Source organism: Cladophialophora immunda (assembly GCF_000835495.1).
Source record: "Cladophialophora immunda strain CBS 83496 unplaced genomic scaffold supercont1.3, whole genome shotgun sequence".
In the NCBI taxonomy this organism is placed as follows: Eukaryota; Fungi; Ascomycota; class Eurotiomycetes; order Chaetothyriales; family Herpotrichiellaceae; genus Cladophialophora; species Cladophialophora immunda.
This window is the reverse complement of record NW_015622543.1, coordinates 991,236-1,010,315: the sequence shown is the minus strand read 5'-3', so window position 1 is coordinate 1,010,315 and position 19,080 is coordinate 991,236. Positions and strand designations below refer to the sequence as shown.

Genomic DNA, 19,080 nt, shown 5'->3' with positions numbered 1-19,080 from the left:
AACATTTTCCAGCGCTGCAATCCACGAGATTGTCGTCACTTTCCATGCCTTCTCCTGCCATCGACCGCCATGACCAGCTCCAGCACAGGAGACCAGGCAGGCAACTACTTTCAGACCGAGTGCGTGGCTGCACCAGCGCGGTGTCCATTCTGAGCCTTGCTGATCCTTTTCCAGTGTATCCTTGGCTGAAAGTGATCGGAAACGCCAGAAGGCAGCAAACACGCAGGGGGATCCAGTCAAATTCCCCACAAAGCTGCTAGCCGCCGGTGTCAACTACTATCTCGATGCTACTGGAGATGTTGTTTTTGTCGCCGAGGCAGGGGGCTCGGTCACGAGCCTGCGGTTATCCACCAACGAGATCTCCACGACACCGAAAGGCCCTCAGGCACCCCTGACCAGTCTTGCATTTCACATAACGCAACCCAGCGCAGGACCTGCCCCTGTCACTCACGTCTTCGCTGGCTGCTGGGACAAATCCATATGGAAATATTCGTTCCAAGGACCTACAATTATCGATCAAACCTCGTTCCCTGCTCATCAAGACTTTGTGAAATGCCTTCTAATTGTCCGGACTCCAGATAAACAAGATATCTTGATCTCAGGGGGAGCTGACGGAGACGTGCGTCTTTGGGCGCTAGACGGACGACCTCTTGGCTCCATCAAACCCAATGCCCGAGGCATCGAGTGTCTTGTCCTAGACCCTCTTTCGTCACCCGATTCCCCTATTGTGATGCTTTCGACCTCCAAGCAGGAAATCTTCTCATTTCCCGTCCCTGCGCTGTCAAATAACACTGCGCACAAATTTCAACTGTCTTCCCCGATCATGGCACATGCCACGAGTGTGTACAAGCTGCACTTTGATGAAGACGGAGATCTATGGACAGCCTCAGCTGACAAAACTGCCAAACATCTCGTAAGGGAAGAGGGATGGAAGGTTGATACCACACTGACACACCCCGACTTTGTGCGAGATGTGGTGACGCACGATAAGTATGGCTGGGTGGTAACGGCCTGCAGAGACGAGAATGTGCGTGTGTGGAACAAGGCGACAGGTGACCTCCACCACGTTTTCACCGGGCACTATGAAGAGGTCACAGGACTCTCACTGGTCCGGGATCTGGTCATTAGCGTCAGCATTGACGCGACCCTTCGCAGATGGAGTCTGGCCCCTGCGGATCTAAACAAGGCGGTGGACGAGGCCAAGAACCCCCGACTTCTCGAACAAGAACCTGAACCCAATGCAGACCTAGGGATGCTGACAGAGGAGGAGGAAGCGGAACTGCGGGCGCTGATGGAGGCCGAAGAGCAAGAGGTGCTGGAGAAGATGGCCAACGACGAGCAATAGGCCCTGCCTTGCGCAGCCTTGCCTTATCAGTCTATGGGCGGCCCCACGTGCCCAACCCCAGATTAGCTAAGCAGGCTGATAGAACTGATAGACTGATATGCCCAAATGCTTGGCTGTGATTGGCTGCCCTGCCACCTCCCACCACCTTTTTGCCTTTTTCCTTTTCTCGTGATTGATCTGATTGCCCTTTGCCCCCCCATCCGAAAATTTCTTCAGTCAGCACTTCATCCATCTCGTATCTGCCTATCCCTATCCATCTCTCTGCTCGGCGCACTGTCTTCTGCCCGACAGCTGAAGTCGGTCCCTCGCGCGAAACAACCCGGGTGGCCCTGTTCCTGCCGGCGATTTCCGACCCCAACCGCAAAACTTGTTGCAAAGCCTTGTCCAACTCGACCCACGTGCCCTCTCGACCTCAGACTTTTCGTTTTCCACATTTTCGTTCTGGTTTGGCTTCAAGGCCTGGAAGATATCATTTGTGTATCTCGCGCCGACCCAGCTGGCCTCTCCCGCATCTCGGCTTGTTCAACAAACACCACCACCTCTTACAATTTGGCCGGTCGTGCCAAAACCATTCTCAATGGTCAACGGCGAGCCTGAATTGAGACTGCAAAATGCCCTGGCGAACAGTCCATCAGTCTATGTGAGTTCGGTTAGCACCGTCAATATTTGTTGACGCTGACTTGAAACAGCTCCGAGCGCACAAAGACAATCCCGTAGCCTGGCAAGAATGGTCGCCGAAAACGCTGTCTCTTGCAAAGCGCTACCAGCGACTCATCTTTTTAAGCATCGGTTATAATGCATGCCATTGTAAGAGACCCATTGCAGCTTAACGTGCTTGATTTGACCCTCTCTTAAAAGGGTGCCATGTGATGGAGCGGGAGTCATTTAGCTCTCCTGAGGTAGCCGAGATTCTCAACACCTTCTTCATTCCGATCAAGCTAGATCGAGAATCCCGGCCCGACTTGGATGACATCTACATGAGCTATGTTACGGCGACGACAGGCTCCGGAGGCTGGCCTCTGAACGTCTTCCTAACCCCAGATCTCAAACCCGTCTTTGGTGGCACCTACTGGCCTGGGCCCGCCCCTACCACGAATCTCATGCCGGCCACTCCTCATGACGAGGCGCCCGTTACGTTCATTGGAATTCTCAAGAAGATGAAGGAGGTCTGGGCCACGCAGCGCGAAAGGTGTCTCCAATCGTCTTCGGAAATTACGGACCAGTTACTCGCGTTCGCTGGCGAGGGCATCCACTCCCACTCAGACAGCCAAGCTCGAGAAGCCGAACCCAGTTCATCGGATCCACCCGAGCCACTGGACCTGGATCTGCTGGATGACGCTCTGAGCCACTTCATCTCCCGCTACGACTCGACCCATGGAGGATTCAGTCCTAGTCCCACGGCGCCCAAATTCCCGACTCCGTCGAACCTCACGTTTCTTCTCCGGATAGGAGCGGCCATAGCTCTGCCTTCTACTCATACGCGCTTTGGCTTCTTCAGCCCTGTTCCTGGAATTTTGGGGAGGGAGTCATGCCTCACCGCTGCAAGAATGTCGCTACATACCCTTCTCGCCATGTCAAGGTCCGGTCTGAGAGATCAATTGGGCTACGGTTTCCATCGGTACAGCGTCACCGCCGACTGGAATCTCCCACACTTTGAGAAGATGATGTGCGACAATGCGCAGCTGCTCGGCTGCTACTGCGACGCCTGGGCGCTGGGTAGAGACCCCGAGATTCTAGGCACGATCTACAACCTCGTCGAATATTTCACGAACCCCGAATCCCCGATCGTCCACCCAGAAGGTGGCTGGTACTCGAGCGAAGACGCAGACTCGCGGACCACCCTTTCGAGCATGAGCAACGGGGCAATGTCAGACGACAAGAAGGAAGGGGCCTTTTACGTGTGGACGTACAAGGAGTTCCAGTCGATCCTCGGTGAACGGGACGCCGCCATCTTGGCTCGGCACTTTGGCGTCAAACCGGACGGTAATGTGCCCGCCCAGCATGACATGCACGACGAATTCCTGACCCAGAACGTGCTGCACATTCAAGCCACACCGTCCATATTGGCCAAAGAGTTCGGCATCCCGGAGGAGGAAATCGTGCGGATAGTCAAGGCTGGTCGCGCCAAGCTCCGCGAGCACCGCAAGACGAAACGCGAAAAGCCAGAGGTGGATACAAAAATCATTGCCTCGTGGAACGGCCTTGCCATCACAGCACTTGCTCGCGCAGCAAACACGCTGGCGACGATCGACAAGCACCGCGCCACGAGATGCCAGGAAGCCGCGGAAAGAGCTGCAGCATTCGTCCGGAAGAGCATGTATGATGAAGCCACGGGGAAGCTGATACGGGTTACAGGCCCGCCGGCTTCGGAGCTCGATCAAGATGCCGACACCAGCAATACCGCCTTTGTTGATGACTACGCATATCTCGCCCTGGCCAATCTCGCCCTCTACGACGTGGCCCTTTCTCAACCGTACCTCGACTGGGCTGTTCGGCTTCAGTCCTATCTGGACGAACATTTCATCGCCAGCACTACGGGTGGGTACTTCCAGTGTCCCAAGCCCCGCGATTCATCGCCACCTGAACAAATCATCCGACTCAAGCCGGGGACCGACAACGCGCTCCCCTCTCCCAACGGCGTCATCTGCACCAATCTACTCTACCTCTCTTCCTACATCCAATCCCAACACCCGTCCCGATCGCAGTCTGAAGCGACCACCTACCTGTCCCGAGCACGCGCGATCCTCGACGCCTTCGCCGTCGAGATCATCCAGCATCCATTCCTCTACGTCACGCTTCTGGGAGCAACGGTCATGGAACAGGTCGGCGTGAAGACGATCATTGCGCCCATGACGGCCAAGGAAAGTGAGCTGCGGAGGCTGAAGGGGTGGGGGAGGACGGTGGTGAGGGGGATTGTGTCGGAGGTGATGATCTGTACGAAGGACGGGGTGTGCCGGGCATTGAAAAGGGAGGATCTGGAGGACGTGGATGACTTGGACGCCGAGGCTGAAGAGGAGAAAGGCCGGGCCCTCGGGAAAGTTGACAGCGTGTCTTCGGTGGGGGAATTGAGGAAGGCTGCTGTTCCGGCTTCGGCGTAAACAGAAAGGGGATCTTGTCGATCTGGCGTTGAAGGTTATTTCGGTGACGGACACTTTGATTGTATAGATACGGGTGGTGTCTATAAGTCGGGTATGTAGTAAGGTATCGAGCAAGTCTCCATGTATGCTCACTCTCACCGACGGCCTACAAATACAGAAGGATTTCTGTTTCTATATCTATCGACCGTGCCTCACAGACATTACATCTCCCAGCACCACAACTAATGCGAAGCTTAGAAAACCCCGCCCATGTATGCGTCCCCCTTCCCTGGGAAGACAATATAGGACTCCATAGCGGCGGGCGTGGAGAGTGTCTTGGTGTACTCTTGTCGCGCCAAGACTTAACGACATCGCCATGTCGTTATGTCTTGGCACGACAAGATAGCTCCTGACACCCTTATTGGGAAGCTTAGCCGAGATACACTAGACTACTACGAGTAGGTTGGAGAATCAGCCCTAGTTCTACCAATTAGATCGCCCGTCGATAGATGACTAAGGGACTGTAGTAATGACTACTGACTCCTGACTGCGGTCAAGGTCTCTGGCGTGACTGTAGTCTGACTACTGACTGAAGTCCTGGTGCGGCGGTGACCATCATCCCTGCCCAGCAGATCATGGCGTTGGTGGCTGCTCTGAACCCCGGTTTCGAGACGAAGGAGTACGACGGCAACTTGTCTCCAAGCCGGCGGCGGAAATACTAGATTGTCCGATATCGAGGTGGAGAAGCAATCAGCGTTGATTTCAAATACTACTGCATCTTCAAACCTATATATCCCGACGAGCGACAGCCCACCCAAGTTGACGATTGAAGGGCAAAGGGGCATTTGAGCACATCTCCCACGCCTACTAAAGCCCCTCAGTTCGATTCCTTCCCGCCCTTCCACACCGAAGCTACCTACAAGTACACACTCTCCGCTCTCACCATGTCCCACACCATCCTGATCACAGGGGCGTCGGGATACCTGGGGGGCACGTTGCTGGCGCTCTGGTCCCAGGCCGACCTCCCGCCGTACAAGCGAATGCTCGCGCTGGTGCGGACGGACGAGCAGGCGGCGACCGTGAAGAAGGAGTACGGCGGCGTGGCGGAGCCCATCATCTTCGACTCCAAGGACGAGGCCGCCGTGCGCAAAGCCGTGGTCGACAACCAGATCACCGTCGTGTTTTTCCTGATCGACGCCATGAGGGCCGAGTCGCAGGGCCACTTCATCCGGGCGCTGGCCGAGGTGAAGGGGAGCACGGGGCTCGACGTCCATTTCCTTCATGTATGAGATGTCCTCGAGACGCTGGTGTTCTGGTCGGCTCACACACACGATAAACAGACCAGCGGCGCGAAGATCTTCTCCAGCCATGCGGGCGCGCCGACGGACCGACCACTCCTCGACACAGAGGCAGATCTGTACGAGATCCAGAAGGCGCAGAAGGCGCCTGTTCCTCTGATACAGACGGTAAGATTCCTCCACCTACGCTCCCGGGAGACAACGAGCAATGAGTCGCCCTTATGAGAAAGGCGTTTAAATTCGACACAGCTGATAGCTTGCAATCTAATGCGTTAAACGCTCCAGGCAGTCGACACCAACAACAAAGTCATCGAACAAGCCCTCGGCGTGCACAGCTACATCTTTGTACCTTGTATAGTGTGTAAGTTCTGTGGGCACCGAGCCCCCTAAAAAAAAGCCACCTACTCCTGCCCGCTATCCCCTCTTCACACAGGAATATGTGTTCATTTCACTGACGGTGACGCCATCTGCACGCGGATAGACGGCCAAGGCGAAGGCTTCGGGAACCGCATCTCGATCCAGACGGTCGCGATCGTGCGGGCCGCGCAGGCGTTGCGGCGCGTGTACAGCGTCGACAGTGGACGTCCTGTAGGTCTTTATTTTCGTCCCCCCTGTTTTCATCCTTGCAACCCCTGCCAGGGGCATGACCTTGAAGCGAAAGCTCCCTTCTTCTCTCCCAGGCGTCTGCCCAGTTGACGTAACTCTACCCGGTCGGGCAACATGCATCACATCCCCCACCCCTCCAGGCCACTGACATTGACATTGATATGCTCACGTTGACAAACCAGTCCTGGCCCGTGTGCCACGTGCGCGACAACTCGACCCTGTACCTCGCACTCCTGCGCGGGATCCTGGCAGGCAAGCGCCCCGGAAGCGGCAAGCACGGCTACTACCTCGCCTCGTCCGGGCACGTGGCATGGGAAGACCTGTACGCGGCGATGGCGGCGCGGCTCACCGAGCGCGGCGTGGTGGACGACGGCGCAGTCGAGCGTGCGACGGAGCAGACGCTGGAGCAGATGGGCGCGGCGCTGGGGTGTCCGAAGGAGCTGGTGGCGGTGCAGCTCGGAGGCCGGTACGTGGGTTGTTTCCTTCCTCGTTCACATCAGATCCATGCATGGCTTCTCGTTTTTTCGTTCTGGTTGTCGTCTACCTGTTCAATGCCACCTTTTTCCAGTCCTCTACGAAGTACCCAGCCTCCTGATAGTCATCGCCCTATTCCAAACCACACCTATCTTTTTTGTGTGTGTTTTTGGTTTTCCCCACCCCCCCATTTCCATCTCTCCTGCGCTCACAGACCCATCTCCGCGACACAGATGCACCTTCACCCCGCGCCACGGCGAGGAAGAACTCGGCTGGAAAGCGCAGTATCCGGCGCGCCACATCCTCGAGACCGCGGCGGAGGAAGTCGACCTGATCTTGGAAAACACGGCGTGACACGGCGTGACAGACAGTTGTAGGATGGGATATTGTCCCCCCACCCCCTGCTCAAGTCTCTGTACTTGTACATACGGCTATTGAACACGCGGGAGGCACGTCGCTTGTGGACGAGCTAGGAACACACATTGAAGGGGTTGTTAGGTATGTTAATTTCTGTATTTGCGTATGTACACGGGAGAGTTGTGGCCCTATGCTTGATGTATATCCCCGTCTGGACAACTACTCAGTTTGGACTTTGGCCAGATACAAGCTCGGCCCAGGCCACTCCTCCGGCCCCCTAGAGTACGGAATGCATTTACACGCCCATGGAGGAAAAGCCGATTTCGCGGTAAATAAATATAAATATAAAAAAATTGAAGACAGCAATGCTGCCCTTTGTCAGCGTTGTCTTGCGAAAACAATACCTCTCTCCGCCTCTTCTGTTTAATCATTCGAAGATACGCAATTCTTACCCATAACTCACCCTGATTCCAAGAACTATATATATCACTTCCATCCTGCCTCGGCCTGGCTCTATCCTCTACAGTCCTAGTGAGAACCATTAGCATCCTTGGGCATCCTGAGGATCAGTTTCAGACGCGGCCTCTTGGCCGGGGGAGGCGACGCGCCGTCACTATCGTCAGCCGCGTTGCCTTTGCTCGATCTTTGCGCACTGTCTTCGCCGCTGCTGTCCATCCCACTCGCCTCTTCTTCCTCCCTCTTCCTCTTGGCCGCTGCGGATCTGGTTTCGCGGGTCGTGGCTGGGAGCGCGGGTGGAGCCCTCACTGCTCGACGGCGGGGTGCTGTCGCTGTCCGCTTTGCGGGCGAGGGCTGTTGGGCGTTCGCGCTGCCATCTGCGTTGGCTTGCTGGGTGGTACGCACCCCTTTGGCCTTTTTACCTTTACCTATACCCTTGGCCTTTGGCTTAGGCTTGGGCATCAGGCCGCGCTGCGCGTCCTCCTGCGCTTTGCGCGCGGCGGCAATCACGTCCTCCCACTTTCTTTTCGGCGGGGGAGGCGGATTCGGATCTGGCGTGAACTTCTTCATGTCTTGTTTCATGCCGTCGGCGCTGGTCCAATAATGCATATCAGGGTCGAGCTCTGGTTGGCTTTCGTTGGGAAAGTGGTCAGCCCGTGGCGGCGACGAGGGGAGACTGGGAGGCTCACGGCGGATGACGCGACGTTGTTGACCCGAGGCTGTGCGATATACCCTGTGGTCACCCGGATCAGCGAGGTAATTCGCGTCTCGGCGTCCATACTCGCCTGCGTCGTCTGTATCTGACAGGTCGAAGCCTTCAATGGCTCGTACACCTTCCACAAGAATCCGCAGGCGGCTTTGGATCAAGCGTTCCCTGTCCCCGGCAGAGGTCTCCGTCTCTTCGGATTCTGATGCCTCTGGAATATCGTTCTGATCGTCTTGAATGCCGGTATCGTCCGCCTGGGCATTAGTATCCTCACCTTGCTCCATTGAGGATGAAGGATCATCATCATTATCATCGTTGGGAAGTCTCTGTTGACGCTGGCTTACCGGATGTTCACTCACTTGGTCAGTTTCTCTGCTTCTCAGGTCGGGTGATACTGAGAAGGATCCTGGCGTTTGATAACGAACGCTTAAAGGGATTTCCGGGGCCTCTAGTGTCCTCGGACTGTGGCGCGACGTGTCATTCGGAATTGGAGGAAATTCGCTCTCCTCGACTGGCCCAGCATCATCTCTCTTTTCGGAACGAGCAACTTCATTTTCGTGCTCCGGCGTATCAGGGCCAAAAACCAGTTCTCTGGCTGCAACCGGTGCAACTTCTGTAGTCGCTGTCTGTTGACGAGCAGGACTCACGGGCTGGATCTGGTCCGAAGCGGCAGGACTCATTTCTGCTTCCGGGAAAGCCCTGATTTGAAGAAGAATTGGTGTGTCAAAGTTGACGAATTGCGCCACGATGGCAGTCATGAGAGCATCAGGAATGCGAATCCCGGTTTGTGTCGTGAGGACATCTCGAAGTTGGTAACGACCGCCGACGGACCCGGCCTTCCAGTCTCTGTCCAGCAGAAACAAGGCTCGTCGGTAGAGCCATGCAGGTATACTTTCGCCAGGCGCAGAAGGGGCGGTGCAGGGTGTATTCCCAGAAGCTGTGAGCAGCGACAAGTCCATATCAAATGGATAGCAGGTTGGGCAAGTTGGGGTTGTTTTGGGGAGCACTCAAGCGCGGGCTGTTGAGGACAGGATATGCTCAAGGTATTGTTGGAGGCAAATAATCTCAATCGCTCTATTGGAAGTTTTCTGTTCTGTAGAGGGCCTCTATAAAGGGGCAGCATCGCTAGAGAAAAGGTATTTCAACATCTGTGCAGCAGATCCATTGATGCTCAGTATACCTTTGTTCAACACAATACCACTGTGTAGATGTAAAGAATCTCAGTCCTAAAATAACTGATATGCACTCAAATTAGCAGAGTTCATTGTCTAATGTCCTGTTAGTCTTTGTCTTCATTATTGAAAAGGTGCACGAAAGGGCGTTAAATGCGAGTCCTGCTATTCTCAGTAAGGATACTTCGCAGCACCTGTAGTTGGAGTCACTTACACCCTGTCCCCATTGCTGACGGTGGTGCTGGGCATGGAGCATCGTGTGAAGCATCCAGAGGAGGGCGGAAGCGCTCATCTAGTATACCATCTTGTTCGAAGTTCTCCCAAACAGGAACAAGTCTTCCTAGAAGCACACTGCGTCTGATCTGGCAGGAGAGTCATGAAGCCCTCAGAACTCCTCCTGATTCCTTACTGGCCGTTGAGTTGTGCGTCTAGCGCATAACATATTTTCCGTAGCGATGACGAAGTCTTGACTCTGTCAGGGGTTGGGAAAAGGATGAGCTTGACCAGGTAGAGCCAGGCCGCCTATTCGGAACCAATTAAGCCCCCAGGTCGTGGCCAGCTCCTCAAGACACGTCTCGAGGTTATGTTGAACGTCAATGAGCGAGTCAGCCGGGTCTATTATTACCGGTCTCATGTCTGGCCGGTAGACCGTGACGCAATAGTATTCGAGCAAGCTTCGTACCCAGTCAGCTGTTTTCAAAGATCAGGGAACAGGCTCTGGTCCAAACATGAGATATGTGACATACGGTGGAATCGAAGTTCCTTAAACTCGACCACGGTCCTCGGAAAGTGGCGATGGACCTTCCAAAGCTCGTCGTCTCGGACATGCATTGTCGGGTCTTTGTCGTCCTTTGTTGGTTTTGCACCCTTTCTTTCCAACAGACGCTTCCTTTGTGCTTCGACGGCGGCTCTCGCCTCTGGGGTGGGTGCAGAGATAGGAGCAATGGCATGATAAGGTCTCCAGATTAGACCATTCTTGGTCCGCGCCTCTTGATTTTTCAGCCTGTCTTCAAGGATGGAGAGGCGGAACCCAAGACCTAGTGTAGACCGGTTGCCTTCGCGTTGAATGAGTTCGTTTTGTATAACCTGGAAGATGTTCAGGCCCAGCTCGGCGGTCTCCATTGTTTAGGAGAAGAGAGCAACAAAGCAACGTGGAAGAAAGACCTTTCAAGATTGAGACCAAACCGTTGGATTCCTAACGTTCGAGGATCAGACGGGGATTTAAACGGTCGAAACGGCGAGAAACAGGAGCGTAGGAAGCTTCGGATGCATCGATTATCGTCACTCAGATCGAGGTGTCACAGTTTGTAGCATTGGCACACGTCATGAGGAAACGAGCCCTGGCCAGCCTCGCGATGCATAACCCTCCGTTTGCGAAGAGGGCATATCTAAACTTGCTTTGCCATGCGCTGGGTGGGGTATTCATTTAATATTAATGGGAGTTCCGCCCGGCAAGACAACTTCCATCGGAGCCCACTTTTCAGTGTCCGGATCAAACACAAGGAAAGGTTGCTTAGAGATGAAAAGAACATGTTGAATGAATAGATCAGCCTCCAATAGCATGACTGGTGATTTAGATATGTTTGGTGTAGTTCCTACACTGTCGCAGATTGACTTCGAAGTGTATCCAAAGGGACAACAACAGCAATCTCCCTCCGACTCGGTGCATGGCATATATCTCTGGCTACACGTTGGACCTCAACTCCTCCGGGGTGTCTTCTTGGTTATCCCACCTCCCATTTTTGAACGCATCCAGCTGCTTAATCTCCTCCCAGACTCCCCAAATGTGTGGAAATTGGCCTTGGACATCCACGCCAAACCTGAGAGCTCCATCTATGGCCGGAGCAAGGGAGCAGTCTGCCATGGTCACCGTATCACCAACACTATACTTGCCACCATAGACCTTGACCAATCCCTCATATGCCCGGAACCCCAGCGTCATGAAATGCTGCTGCCACTGCTTGGCCTCGATGTTGAGAGGTTTGATGAAATTCAACACTCGCAAATTCGTGACAGGCTGAACATCACAAGCCACAATGTTCACCAGCTCTCTGACTCTGGCTCTTCCCACTTGATCATCTGGGCCAGGTAAGAGCTTCACCCCATTTCGTTGTTCCACCTCCTCGAAGAATTCCAGGATGGCCACCGACTGTCTGATTCTGGTAACTTCGTCGCCCGTTTCCAGATCATTCACAATCAAGGTAGGCACAGACTCACTTGGATTCAACGCAACATAGTCCTTACCATGCTGTTCGCCCTTGACCAAGTGGATATATTTGTACTCGAGCGGGATGTTCTTTAGATTGGCTGCAATGCGAATCCGAGCGGAGCAGGAGCTGCGGAAGTAGCTGTACAAGGTGTACTTGTACTTGGGTTTCTCAGACATCTTGACTAGATTGGTTTTGCTTTCGTATTGAATGGGTCGTACGATAAGTTCGGGCTGGATACTGCTGCTCCGTTTTCTTCCTTGACGCTTCCCCTGGTCCTAGTCGAGAGCAAGCTGATCAGACTACCCGGCGACTAGTGGAATCTGGGGGTGGAGTTTGGTCACCCGGGACGCGCAAGATGGAGGCTGTTAGATGCAAGGATGAAATGGGCCGTCTGCTCTGGACCCTGTTTCTGCTTGTTGCAGCGGTGGTAGTTCGGCCACCGCAAGCCCAAGCCTCGTCCGCACTGCTAAACGTTTTGCCGACCAGTGAAGGTGTAGAGGACCACCACCAAGCAGGTGGCTAACGTGGTCGACGAGAACTGTTGCCCCTTTTCAGGAGGCCCGAGACAATGCCAATATCAAATTGCTGGAATCCTTTGTGCTCCAGCTGACCTTTTCCGAGCTCTTTATGAGACAAGCGCGGAAACCCCGCAAATCAGGAGCGGAGCTCATTCCGAAGACGCACGAGGGCCGCCCCGCCGTTGCAGTCGAGAATCGGGGGCGATGATCATGAATGACCGAGCGATGGCCGGAGGATGTCAACCGAGTCTTCATGCACAAAGGGGTGAGCTGGGTAATGGGCTGGTAGCTGGCAGAGGGACGATGATAGAGGTGACTCAAGCAGAATGAGGTGTGCGGTGTGGTCGAGGATGCAGTGATAAGGGCGGAAAAACTTCGGCGCAGTCGAGTGCTGTGTGGTTTGTATGGGGCAGATTGATGTTGATGTTTGCGGGGGAGGGGTCAAGGAAACTTTTTTCGGAGACGACCTCGAAGACGTGAGATGACATGGGTTGAAGCACTGACTGCGCTCAGATCTCAGACCTCCGACCTCCCGCTTCTTCATTCCTTGTGGCTGCAGGAAGTCGACCACATCTGTGTGATACCCTCCGTCTCTCCGCCACGATCCCAACTGGCCATTCTCACGTTCCACTAACATGGCAACCCGCGCCATCCGCATTGGCTTCGTGCCCGAGCACTATCTCCTCCCGCTGCACTTCAGCAACAAGCACAATCTTTTCCCCTCCTCCCTGCAGATCAACCTCGTCCCGTTCCCCTCGGGGACTGGCCACATGATAACCTCCCTTCGTTCCAAGGAGATCGACCTCGCAATTGGCCTCACCGAAGGCTGGGTCGCTGGACTCCTGAACCCTTCTGTCCAGGGCCAATCGCTGCAAGAGAAGGGGTATTCCATTGTCGGGTCATGGGTGTCTACTCCGCTTCGGTGGGCCATCGTGACGGGAAGAAACCGAGACGACATCTCGTCTGTGGATGATCTAAAACAACATCGACGAGTGGGTGTCAGCAGGATGGGCAGTGGTAGTCATATCATGGCCTTCGTTCTTGCGCAGCAGGAAGGGTGGCTCCATCATACCAAGGACCAAAAGTCAGAAGGGCTGACCCTCGTGCCGCTGGGGCCCTTCAAGGATCTCCGTGACGGCGTAACTGGCAACACGGCCGACTTCTTCATGTGGGAGCATTTCACTACGAAACCTTATTTCCATGGGGATGACACGCCCCTGAAGAAGATTGGGGAGATCTACACGCCCTGGCCTAGCTGGCACATTGCAGCTTCAACTGACGCATTTCCGGACCCGGGCTCGGATGAGACCCTGAGGCAAGTGTTCGAGGCGCTGGACAAGGGAATCAAAATGTTCAACGAGGATCCTAGCGCTGGGATCAAGATGCTTGGAACAGGTGAGGCTGGTTGTCACTATTCCGAGGAGGACGGGAGGGAGTGGCTGAAGGATGTGAAGTTTGTGGATGGCACGAGAGGGGTGGATGCTGGAGTCATGGGAGGAGTGGTAGATGTGCTCAAGACGGCTAATGTCATTGACACCACTGTAGAGATCCGAGAGGGTGATGGGGTTATTGGAATCGCGAGGTAGGAGAAAGGACAAGACTGGGGAACCGGGTCTAGCGTCTCCCCTGGTAGAGCTTGTACAAGTACCAAATATGCTAATAAGGACAATTCAAAACACACGAACAAGAACGGAATGTGTCGAGCTGGCCATGAAACGCTCGTGCCTTCCCGAGTACAGGTCGCCAACTTGGCTGCGGCATGCAAGGACAAGCTGCTACATAGGTAGAGCTGCTACATAGGTAGAGCTGCCCACGTGGCTGCATGAGATAGGCATTCCGGGGTTCACTCAAGGTTGGTGCCCTCTTCTTCCTCTTGTGCTCTGTATATCGGCCTGCACCGGGATAATGAGGGTGCCTTGTAGAGGACCTTGGCTGTCCGGCTTCAGCCGATCGACGCAATCGACAGGCTGACGAGCGTCCGGCCTTGTTGGATAGCAACTAATTGTCCTGCGGATTTAGGCGATCATTTCCGTCTCAGATGGTATTCCCGCTCACCATTCCCCTTTGAGAGTCAGCAGTCGCAATGCCGCCAAGTACCAAGTGGCTTGTGAAGATGGCTGCGCATTTCTTCTTCTCTGCCACCAACGTCAATCGATTCATGTGGCTCGGAAGATAGTCCCCGATGAGCGATGAGCGATGATCGATGATGGCCTCAGCCAAGAGTTTCCGGTAAACAAAGGACCGAGAGCGCATTGTGCAGTCACAGAGGTGGCGGTCGAACAAGATCCATGCCTGCCGCCGCACCACTCTGACGGCCGAGACGAGGGAAGAGAAGCTTATGGGCGGCCACTAACGGCGTTGGATATCCGGGAGAAAGCATGATCCTCGGTGTCTTCCGCACGTAGATGATGTAAAAGGTCGAGTGGTGCACATGGGAGGGTCGATGATATGTAAAGGCCCAGGGAGGTGGAAGGCAGGGAGAAAGAAACTCCAGATGGAGGCGAGTTGGTGGCCGCAAGGAGGATTTTGGGAGGGTGGAGAGGGACTGTTACTCAGCCTACGTCATGGCAGGAGCTGGCTGGTCTGACACTGGAAGACACAGCATCAACAACACTGTCACCGCCCGTCAGACAAAAACACCCTTCCTCCCTCCTCTGCTCACCTTGCTGGGCGCGGGAAGACTAGGCTGCCCAGGTTCCATTGCGGGATTTTCAGGCGTCATCTCCGGGCTGAATCTTAACTAGCCCGGTGCTTGAGGGGGGTTGAGGAGGTGCCTGGGGGCGCATCAACGGGGGTGCGACGTGGTCTTTTTAGGGGCTGCCATGGACTTTGGTGCTGCCAGTGACTGACCTTGGATTTCCCTTCTCGCTCGCTGACACTGGATGACTTTTTCCTCCTGATTTTTGCTTTTTTCTGTCCGTCTTGTTGGTGAACAGCGAAGAGAGAAAAAGAGTCCAAGGACCAACCTGCTTATTTCCCTTTCCCCCCCAATTTCCTCCCACCAACCCTCCAGTTACTAACCTTGTGGCCTTCCATAAGCCTCCCCTCGGGATGATCTGATTCGTCTTCTGCTCACTTCTTCCACCGTCTTCCCTCCCAACAGCTGGATACTGCCTTACCGCTCTCGCGCGCCCTCTCTCCTCTCTTTCTCGCCCGCGCGACCTCCCCCTCCCACCCTCTCAGCTCAGCCGGAGTTCTCAATCTCGCCCTCGCAATCTTCGACCGTAGCTCTTCTTCAGCCATCAACCAACTCGTCCACGCCCGCTTTTCTTGCCAGCTAGTACCTCCTACCCTCGCCTTTCTCCATCAGGTCTTCGCTGTTACTCCATCTTGCTATCGCTCGCCGCGTCCACCTCTCCTACATTAGACAGACATAATACATCACACACCGCATATCCGGCCTCACTCTCACATGCGCGCTCTTCCGCAGCTCTCGCATCCGGCCTCAAGGATCTAGTTCTGGCCATCCCCGAGTTTTCAATCAGCGACCCAGGCCGAGCGTTACTGTGATCATCAATCATCGCGCCGACCATGTCGGCGCTCAACCCCATCCCTCAGTAGAGCATCATTATCCTTCAGCTCCAGTCTCGGTCTCCCTCATCCCCAGCTAAGATGACTCCGAGATCTACTGTCAGCAACAATCCGTCCCCCAGTGTCGGCCAGCCTACGCCTCCCGCGGTGACTTCGTCGACCTCGGGGACTGTCGTCACCAATGAATCCGACAGCGACAATCACCCTGAAGAGCGTCCAACTCACACGTCAGAGATTGGCACCCTCAAGAAGCTCCCTAACCACGGCACCGCGTGGCTGGGCAGTTCTTCCGGTGTCTACTTTGTCAACACTGTGCGACGAGCCTTTTCCGCAGCCTTCGCTTCTTCAAATTTAGGCGGTGCCAATCCCGTTCCCGCAAGTGAGGACATTCTCACTGGCGAGGACGCCGAAGGTCGTTCCTACAATGGCCCGCTGTATGAGGGACCCAGCACATCCGATCAGTTTCCCCAGACTCTTGCCTCGGCGCTGGGCAAGCCTCCAGCGAAGAAGATCGCCATCGAATTGGTCACTTCTTTCTTTACTGTGTGGCACCCTCTTTTCCCCTTTCTCCATGGGCCTAGTTTTATCAAGGACATGGAGACAATATATGCTTCGCAGCGGCGTCCTTCCAAACCAACCAAGGACAGCCCCGGGCCTACCGACTTGCGGAAGCTGCTGACCTTTCAGCTGATCATCAATATCGCATCTCTCGATCGTAGCGATATCCATCTCCCCATGGAGTCGCGCGTCAAGTCGACCGCCGACGTATGTCGAGTGGCGGGTTGCCTTGCGATGGACCACGATCTGGCCACTATTCAGGCCATCCTGGCGGCTGAACTCTATCTCACCGCTACCTTGGCTATTCGCCAAGCCAGCACAGTTGCTGGCATTATCATCAAATTAATATACCATGCTGGTCTCCACAGATGTCCCCTGCGATATGCCCAATTTTCACTCGAAGATTGCGAAATCCGCAAACGGATCTTTTGGTCGGCATACGCTCTAGATCGACATTGTAATTTGAGTCTTGGCGACCCCAACGTGATTCAAGACGACGACATTGACGTATGCTTGTCCGGACCGGAACTTCACAAGGCCCTTGCGCGAGACCTGATGCCCAACCCGGATGGCGACATGAGCATGCACATGCCCCCTCCACGGGCGGTCCCGGATGACCCACGCGTGGCGCAATCCGACAATGAAGGACCTGAAGCACAAGAAAAAAGATTGAGGGAGGCAGCCCTGACGGCCTATGTGCAATGGGGCAAGTTGACTGGTCAGATCATTGAAGTCTTTCACAAAAGCATCAATCACCGGTTCCCCAAACACGAACAAATTCTTCGTCTTACCAGCGACATCGAGACTTGGTGGAATGATCTTCCCGGGTTTTTGAGTGGGGAGATGGAAGCGGGCCATGAGAGGAGCAACCGTGAATCTGGCGACATGACCGCGAACACCGCATCTTCCACGAGCAACGGTCAAAATGCAGTTGGCAATGGCTCCGACTCATCCCATCTTCCTCCTGCCCAACAACATCTTGCAAGCTTTTTCAAGATCTTGTACCACCGGCTGCTCCTTCTGGTGAACCGCCCCCGCCTTTCTCTTGACCAATCAACCCCTGAATTCCAACATGGACTGCAAGTTTGTATACGAGCGTCGCGGGGAATCGTGGCGGGTCTGAGAGCGCACAAGAAACACGGCCAATCCATGTTTCTTCCTGGTCTCCTATCTGCTGCGTGGATGTCTGGCCTCATCATCGCCTTCGCCTGCCAATTGGGCAAATACGCCAAAGCTAGAGCGCTCAGTGACATGCAAGCGTGCCTGCATCTGCTGGAAAGCATGAATATCCGATGGTACACGGTACAAAACTGTCACAAAGTCCTGAGCCTGCTTCTCATCAACATTCAGTCACGGAAGGCCTCGGTCAACGGTTTCCTGACCGTCCCCAAGCCAGATCAATCACCGCAGAGTATGCCGGTCGAATTCGATCAGCCATCGAGAAAGAGACCGCGGACGACGAGTGGCAATGAAGATGCAAGTCCTCGGAAGTCGTCCGTCGCCGAGTCCACCACCAGTTCGCCGATCCAAGGGCACATCTCGACGGGTACGGGAAATAATTCTCATTCGCGACTGAAACATCAAGCGTCTACCCCCAACAGCACGCAAACGTGGACACCTTCGACGACGTTCGACCCCAGTAATCCCTCGGCGCTCACCAACCCGACGGGCACTCTCTCCACGTTTGACTTTTCGAATTGGGACCGTGGACAGCCGACGACTCAACCACAGTTCAACCCGGGCATCGGCAGCGCGGTGTACGCCACTCCACAGGATTTGGCTTTTGCACAATCAACCATGAACATGAACCTCCCAGGGCAATCGGGGTCGGCGGGCATGGGAGGCGATGGCAGCAACACGAACATACAAGAGTACTCGGACCCCATGTTTTGGGGCAACATGGATTATAACGTGGCGGATATCTTTGGTTCTGCCACTTGGGAGAACATGACGGGGCCATTCGCCCCGGGCGGGGGCGTCAACAACGGATGGGACATGTGAACAGCGGACATGTTGAACGATGAGGAAACATCTGGATAGATCTGCTTGGTTTCAGAAACGACCGACCCCAGGGATCTTATGCAAAAGCTAGGGGGCGGAAGGAGAATTTGTGACAGTCTTTGCGTCTGTGAAAGGATATGATGGGTCTGGACAGAAATAAGCTGCTGCTGCTGCTTCTGCACGTTTCTTCTTCTGTTTGCATCTTGGATGGAAACCTTTTGATCCCTGAAATGAATCAGCGGAGCTCCGGCGTTGGCTGGGTGAACAGTGAGGGCACTCGAAATGCGGGTGTGGCGTCCCTGCAGCGGAACCTGTATGATAACCTGTGAGGAAGTTCCGATGTCTTGGTCGACGGTGACCTTTCTATATCCCTGAATTTGATTTGGAGGGCCAGACTCGTCAAAAGTGTCTCGTAGAGCGGTGCCCGGGTTACGTGGCCTGTATGGCCGGACAACTCGTCGTTGATGATGGTCGTTGGGGCACAGTAATAATCAACAGGCCCTTTTTTATGGATATTTGCAACAGAACGATGTTCGTCGACGCCAAAGGGGACGTCACTCGTCCTTAATACGAGCTGCGAGTGAGATGGGGACTTGGGAGCCTCCGAGGAGATGTCGGACACTGGTGGACATATATGTAGGTATCCATTCATCCACACATCCTCCGTCCCTTGGACCGACACAAACTGACATTCCAATTTCCCGCCCACCGACCGCATCGTACGAGTATACCGAATCCATCCTCGCCCCGGTCGGCAACTCGAGTTCGAAT

The 19,080-nt window shown here is 54.7% G+C and overlaps 6 protein-coding genes across 9 annotated transcripts; 5 read left to right on the top strand and 1 right to left on the bottom strand.

Moving 5' to 3' along the window:
• Positions 1 to 22: 22 nt before the first annotated feature.
• Positions 23 to 1,485, top strand: PV07_04921 (uncharacterized protein). The gene is made up of 2 exons (XM_016391778.1): positions 23 to 119; positions 175 to 1,485. Exons 1-2 carry the CDS (start codon positions 70 to 72, stop codon positions 1,343 to 1,345), a joined length of 1,221 nt encoding a protein of 406 aa, XP_016249297.1. The 5' UTR covers positions 23 to 69; the 3' UTR covers positions 1,346 to 1,485.
• A 54-nt stretch (positions 1,486 to 1,539) lies between these two features.
• PV07_04920 lies at positions 1,540 to 4,619 on the top strand. 2 transcript variants are annotated; one of them, XM_016391776.1, is made up of 3 exons: positions 1,540 to 1,985; positions 2,035 to 2,152; positions 2,204 to 4,619. In XM_016391776.1, the coding sequence occupies exons 1-3, from the start codon at positions 1,923 to 1,925 to the stop codon at positions 4,441 to 4,443; spliced, it is 2,421 nt and encodes an 806-aa protein (XP_016249295.1). In that variant the 5' UTR covers positions 1,540 to 1,922; the 3' UTR covers positions 4,444 to 4,619. The 2 variants fall into 2 exon arrangements, with proteins under 2 accessions (XP_016249295.1, XP_016249296.1); XM_016391777.1 differs by having other exon boundaries at positions 2,035 to 4,619.
• A 419-nt stretch (positions 4,620 to 5,038) lies between these two features.
• Positions 5,039 to 7,544, top strand: PV07_04919. Of its 3 annotated transcripts, none has more exons than XM_016391773.1 (6): positions 5,039 to 5,705; positions 5,763 to 5,888; positions 6,006 to 6,081; positions 6,202 to 6,308; positions 6,509 to 6,792; positions 7,034 to 7,544. In XM_016391773.1, exons 1-6 carry the CDS (start codon positions 5,367 to 5,369, stop codon positions 7,152 to 7,154), a joined length of 1,053 nt encoding a protein of 350 aa, XP_016249292.1. In that variant the 5' UTR covers positions 5,039 to 5,366; the 3' UTR covers positions 7,155 to 7,544. The 3 variants fall into 3 exon arrangements, with proteins under 3 accessions (XP_016249292.1, XP_016249294.1, XP_016249293.1); XM_016391775.1 differs by having other exon boundaries at positions 6,202 to 6,792; positions 7,034 to 7,298; positions 7,401 to 7,544; XM_016391774.1 differs by having other exon boundaries at positions 6,202 to 6,792.
• A 3,490-nt stretch (positions 7,545 to 11,034) lies between these two features.
• PV07_04918 (maleylacetoacetate isomerase) lies at positions 11,035 to 12,522 on the bottom strand. Its single transcript, XM_016391772.1, has one exon. The coding sequence runs from the start codon at positions 11,875 to 11,877 to the stop codon at positions 11,176 to 11,178; it is 702 nt and encodes a 233-aa protein (XP_016249291.1). The 5' UTR covers positions 11,878 to 12,522; the 3' UTR covers positions 11,035 to 11,175.
• Positions 12,489 to 13,899, top strand: PV07_04917 (uncharacterized protein). The gene has a single exon (XM_016391771.1). The coding sequence runs from the start codon at positions 12,855 to 12,857 to the stop codon at positions 13,803 to 13,805; it is 951 nt and encodes a 316-aa protein (XP_016249290.1). The 5' UTR covers positions 12,489 to 12,854; the 3' UTR covers positions 13,806 to 13,899.
• A 1,181-nt stretch (positions 13,900 to 15,080) lies between these two features.
• On the top strand, positions 15,081 to 18,755 carry PV07_04916 (uncharacterized protein). Its single transcript, XM_016391770.1, has one exon. The coding sequence runs from the start codon at positions 15,832 to 15,834 to the stop codon at positions 18,307 to 18,309; it is 2,478 nt and encodes an 825-aa protein (XP_016249289.1). The 5' UTR covers positions 15,081 to 15,831; the 3' UTR covers positions 18,310 to 18,755.
• Positions 18,756 to 19,080: the final 325 nt, after the last annotated feature.

Coding starts and splice junctions, on each gene's coding strand:
- PV07_04919 (XM_016391773.1), top strand. CDS start 5,367: ATGTCCCACACCATCCTGATCACAGGGGCGTCGGGATACCTGGGGGGC. Junction 5,706..5,762: donor TCGACGTCCATTTCCTTCAT/GTATGAGATGTC, acceptor CACGATAAACAG/ACCAGCGGCGCGAAGATCTT. Junction 6,082..6,201: donor CTTTGTACCTTGTATAGTGT/GTAAGTTCTGTG, acceptor GCACGCGGATAG/ACGGCCAAGGCGAAGGCTTC.
- PV07_04918 (XM_016391772.1), bottom strand. CDS start 11,877: ATGTCTGAGAAACCCAAGTACAAGTACACCTTGTACAGCTACTTCCGC.
- PV07_04920 (XM_016391776.1), top strand. CDS start 1,923: ATGGTCAACGGCGAGCCTGAATTGAGACTGCAAAATGCCCTGGCGAAC. Junction 1,986..2,034: donor CGAACAGTCCATCAGTCTAT/GTGAGTTCGGTT, acceptor GACTTGAAACAG/CTCCGAGCGCACAAAGACAA. Junction 2,153..2,203: donor CGGTTATAATGCATGCCATT/GTAAGAGACCCA, acceptor CTCTCTTAAAAG/GGTGCCATGTGATGGAGCGG.
- PV07_04916 (XM_016391770.1), top strand. CDS start 15,832: ATGACTCCGAGATCTACTGTCAGCAACAATCCGTCCCCCAGTGTCGGC.
- PV07_04917 (XM_016391771.1), top strand. CDS start 12,855: ATGGCAACCCGCGCCATCCGCATTGGCTTCGTGCCCGAGCACTATCTC.
- PV07_04921 (XM_016391778.1), top strand. CDS start 70: ATGACCAGCTCCAGCACAGGAGACCAGGCAGGCAACTACTTTCAGACC. Junction 120..174: donor GGCAACTACTTTCAGACCGA/GTGCGTGGCTGC, acceptor ATCCTTTTCCAG/TGTATCCTTGGCTGAAAGTG.